Source organism: Etheostoma spectabile, chromosome 17 (assembly GCF_008692095.1).
Source record: "Etheostoma spectabile isolate EspeVRDwgs_2016 chromosome 17, UIUC_Espe_1.0, whole genome shotgun sequence".
NCBI lineage: Eukaryota > Metazoa > Chordata > Actinopteri > Perciformes > Percidae > Etheostoma > Etheostoma spectabile.
The window spans coordinates 17875972-17880609 of NC_045749.1; the positions used below are offsets into that span (position 1 = coordinate 17875972).

The 4638-nt window shown below is 42.6% G+C and overlaps 1 protein-coding gene across 6 annotated transcripts in view; it reads left to right on the top strand.

Annotated features, from left to right (window-relative positions):
• Window positions 1–4638, top strand: part of LOC116705407 (interferon-induced, double-stranded RNA-activated protein kinase) — a 38997-nt gene that overhangs the window by 6614 nt on the left and 27745 nt on the right. The window contains exons 7-11 of one of the 6 annotated variants that reach the window (XM_032541579.1): window positions 251–341; window positions 461–513; window positions 604–691; window positions 958–1016; window positions 1157–1276. The exons of 2 other annotated variants lie outside the window; for them this stretch is intronic. In XM_032541579.1, the coding sequence (XP_032397470.1) occupies window positions 251–341; window positions 461–513; window positions 604–691; window positions 958–1016; window positions 1157–1276 (411 nt within the window). The remainder of the gene's footprint in view (window positions 1–250; window positions 342–460; window positions 514–603; window positions 692–957; window positions 1017–1156; window positions 1277–4638) is intronic. 3 more of the 6 variants (XM_032541581.1, XM_032541580.1, XM_032541578.1) reach the window with 3 other exon arrangements.

The following is a 4638-nucleotide window of genomic DNA, read 5'->3' on the forward strand; positions in this document are numbered from 1 at the left end:
CTTTTAAATCAAGGCTGAAGACCTTTATTTTTGATGTTGCATTTCTTTAATATCTAATACTGCACTGGGAATTTTAAAAAGTATTTGTTTTGAATTACCCTTAAATATTTATGCAAAGCACTTTCAATTGCCCTGTTGCTCACATGTGCTATATAAATAAAATTGCCTTGCCTTGCCTTACTAAAAAGAGCATAACATTGAATTAAATACTGATAAAGCTGTACTCATGCCTCTTATTGTATTTCCCTAGGGAGTCCCATGAATCATCAACACAAAGCACATCACTGAGCACAAGTGGATTAATAATATTCGCCGATTCATCAAATCCTCCCAAGGCTCAGGTGTGTTCTCTCAGAATAAAAAATCTAAAGTAAAAAAAATTACATTAAATAATTAATACTAATTATGTATTTATTATTCAGAACATGCTACATTAATCAACTTTTTTTGCGAATTGTAGATTCCCATAAGGTCAGCTGCGTCTGAAGATGATGCCAGGTTGTCAACTTCCCTGTAATTAGCTTATGGACACAATTATTAAAACAGATTGTAGAGCTTAATGCTGAAAAGGCTGTACTCATGCATCTTATTGTGTTCTCCTAGGGAGTCTCTTTCATCGGCACAAAGTATGTCAACGGGTACAAGTGGCTCAGGAAAATTCACTGATTCATCTAACTCTTCCAAGGATCAGGTCTGCACTTTCTATCACAATCTCATAAAAAAAATGTTATAATCTGCTTACTCAGTATGTGGAGAGGGGAAAATAATAATAATGAGTAGACATTTTAGTTTGTCCAGTCAAGGGAAATAGAGAGTTACATATTTGGAGATAGTATTGTCCAAAAGACAATATACTACTTAGCTGTTTTATATGTCGTACTTCATATAACCTGTAAAACTTAATAATCAGAGTAGGGATCAAAATGTTAAATGTTTTGTATTCTTTTGTTCTCCAAGCATGTTGTCAAAGACAAGAATATGGGGAAAAGTCAGAATGAGACATCCACCCAGTCAAGGTATGAAAAAATGCATTATACCATATATAGCGTTTCATACTGAAGTCAACTTGAATCTCAGTCTATAAGTGCTGTACAATCATAAAGGCATTGCTATGTTTTTTACCTCAATGCCTAAACAATAGTGTTAATATTGACAGGTTTACTTCAGACTTCACGCCCATGGAGTGTCTTGGCAGTGGCGGTTATGGATATGTTTGCAAAGCAAGACATAAACTGTCGGAGAAGGATTATGCTGTAAAAATCGTCAAATATGATGAGTAAGTACGCAGGAGAGAAGTTCCACTGTGCGCAAGCAGCATTTGTGTTTTGTTCATACATTTTCCACTTTTACTTTCGGATCAGAAAAGCTCTTCGAGAGGTGAAGATATTATCCGACTTCCGCCACGATAATATCGTCAGATACTTCACAACTTGGACGGAGAACACAGGATACCAATGGGACAGTTCAGCTGGCAGCAACAGCTTTTTCCAGTGAGTCCCAGGCACTTACCTTATATCTTACCTACTTCCTTTACTTACCTTAAGTTAAAGGTGAAATTAATTTTTTCGTACTTTTCTAGATCTTCAGATAATTCATCAGCAAAGTACCTGTATATTCAGATGGAGTTATGTAACACCAAAACCCTTAAAGAATGGATTAATGAGAAGAACAATCAGTCTCCCCAAGACTCCAAGAGAAGAGAAGAAAGTCTCAGCATTGCTCAGCAAATAGTTAGTGGAGTGGAATATATCCACTCCAAGAAGCACATCCACAGGGACCTTAAGGTGAGACCAGACTCTGCAGTGTGAGGCTGAGGCAAAGCTGATATACACATAAGCTTCCTGTATGTAGCTTCAGGTGTGTGACCATTTGTAATGTGGGTTTACCCTGCTTAAGTTCCACCAGTACCTTAAGACATATCCTAAATCAACCCGTAGTGAAGCCCGTCAGAGGGCAGAGTTCCTAGAACCAGTATATTGTTCTCGTGCTCACTTGTACAGAGTAGCAGCACCACATACTAGACTTTTGCCCCTTGCTAGTATTAGGCCAGATCCTGCCCTTGGTGGAAAGGTGGTGTTACTGCAAGCTCTAAGTTCACTTGTTAATGTATTAAAGGAACACGCAGACTTATTAGGACTTTAGCTTATTCACCGTATCCCCCAGAGTTAGATAAGTCCATACATACCCTTCTCGTCTCTGTGCGTGTCGTAACTGTCTGACTCACGCACCGCTAGCCTAGCTCACCACAGGTCTCGGAGGTAACCGACTCCATCTAGCCCCCCACTCCCAATAAGTAACAATATAATGCCAACATGTTCCTACTTATATGTTGTGATTTGTATTAGGGCTGCACGATTATGGCCAAAATGATAATCGCGATTATTTTGATCAAAATTTATTAACAAGCGGATAATAACAGCAAATTCTACTCGAGATACAGGAAAGTGACTGTATTCAAGTGTACGCCCCTCACAATGAGAAGGAAGAAGAGAGAAAGAACATTCTACAGCAGCTACAGGAAACATTGGATGGATGTACCAAGAACGACATCGTCATCATCATGGGGACCTCATGCTAAAGTGGAAGTGACAACGCGGTACGAGAGGACAATGGGAGTGCACGTGTTAGGGCCACAGAAGGATACGGAGACTGTGCGAGTTCTGCCAGCTGAATGGACTTGTGATAACAGGAACATTATTTCCCCATAAGACATCCACAAGGCAACATGGGTATCAGCCGATGGAAAAGTGAAGAATCAGATCGACCATCTTCGGATCAGAGGACGTGAATCTTCTGTCATGGACTCCCGAGTACAAGAGGATCTGATGCAAACAGCGACCACTACCTGGTGAGGAAGCGCATCAAACTACGTCTTAGTACCCACAGAAACAGCAACAAGGTCAAGCCGAGATAGACGTGGAACGACTGAGAGATGAAGATATGAGGAAGAAATACTGCGAGCAGTCACGGCAAGTTGAAAGACCAGGAACGAGTGAAACAAGAAAGTATGGGAACAGCAGAGAAACGCCTACTCAAGTCAGCAGAAGGTGCTCGGCTTCAGAAGAGGAAAACAAACCGTGTCACAATAACCCTGGAGACTGATCGACGAAAGAAAAGCCAACAGATAAGGATTGAAAGTACCCGCTCAGAAAGAATTAAAAACAAATCAGAGAAGAGTACAACAAGGACAGGAAGTGAAAGAGGCGTGAGAGAGGACAAGAGGAGGTGGATGTCAGAGAAAGCAGAGAGAGCACAGAAGCAGCGGAAAACGGAAGGCAGAAAGAACTATACAGTATCGTGAAACAGTTGACAGGACAGAGTACCAGACAAACAGCAGCAGTGAAGAGTAGAACGGGGAGCTGCTGAAGAGCAGGGCCAGACTAGTGAGGTAAGAACATTCCAGAAGTTCTCAACAGGAACACCGAAGAACCACCCCAGGAGAAGAGGAGAAGGGAGGAGATAGATTTCCAATCGAGGCGCCAATGTTGAAGAAATCAAGATCGCACTGAGGCCCTCAAGAATGGAAAGGCCCCTGGAGTAGACAAATCTCAGCCGAAATGCTTAAAGCTGACACCAACCAGACCAGCTTAGAACTAAAACGGATTTTGGCCTCATTTGGACCAGAGACAGTTCCAGCGCATGGACCAAAGGACTCATTGCAATTCACAAGCGAGGAACCTTCAGAGTTGGTGAGACTGAGGGGTTACTTTGTTGCCTCTGGCCAGCAAGGTGCTCAGCAAGATACTCAACAGGATACAAACGAGTAGATTCATCGCTCCGGAAAGAAACAAACCGGCTTCAGGACAGCAAGGAACTGTCGACCAGATATTCATCTTAGATAATCCTGGAACAAGTCAACGAATGGAATGCTACACTGTACGTCCACTTCGTCGACTTTGAAAAAGCGTTCGATTCCTACACCGAGACACCTTTGACCATCATGCGTCATTATGGAATCCCTCGAAGCTGATCCAGATGGTAAAGACCCTTTATGAACTTCAGTGCTCCGTTATGGACGAGAACGCACACACAGACGGTTCCCAGTGACGACAGGAGTGAAGCAGGTGCTGCATGTCAGGATTTTTGTTCCTCCTGTAATCGACTGGTAATTGGAGAACGGTGGAGGGTGAAAGAACTGGAACCGATGGACTTCACTACCATGCTGGAAGACCTTGACTTTGCAGATGACCTTGCCCTTCTATCTTCACAACACCTTCAGCACAAAACAACAAGATTAGAGGACAATGCAGCCAGGTTGGCCTAAAACTGAACACAGAAGTGCACATAATGAGGCCAACACAGAGCGACAGAAAGCTGAAGGTTGAGAAAGCGAGGTGAGAGGTAGAGCTTCACGTATCTGGTGCAAACGTCACTGAGGATGTGGAGGCACAGCGATGTCAAGAAAAGAGTGGCACTGGCAAGCGCACAGTTCAAAGGCTATCAAACATATGGCAAGCTAGCGATTCAGCAGGAAGACCAAAACCTCCCTTTTCAAGGCTTGGTCTTTTCGGTTCTGCTTTATGGATGCGAGACCTGGAAACTAACCAAGGAAAGAGAAGAAGATAACATCTTCCAGACCAATGCTTACGAAGATTTTCAAGATTCAATGGCAACAACAACGTCTCCAACAAGTCAGTT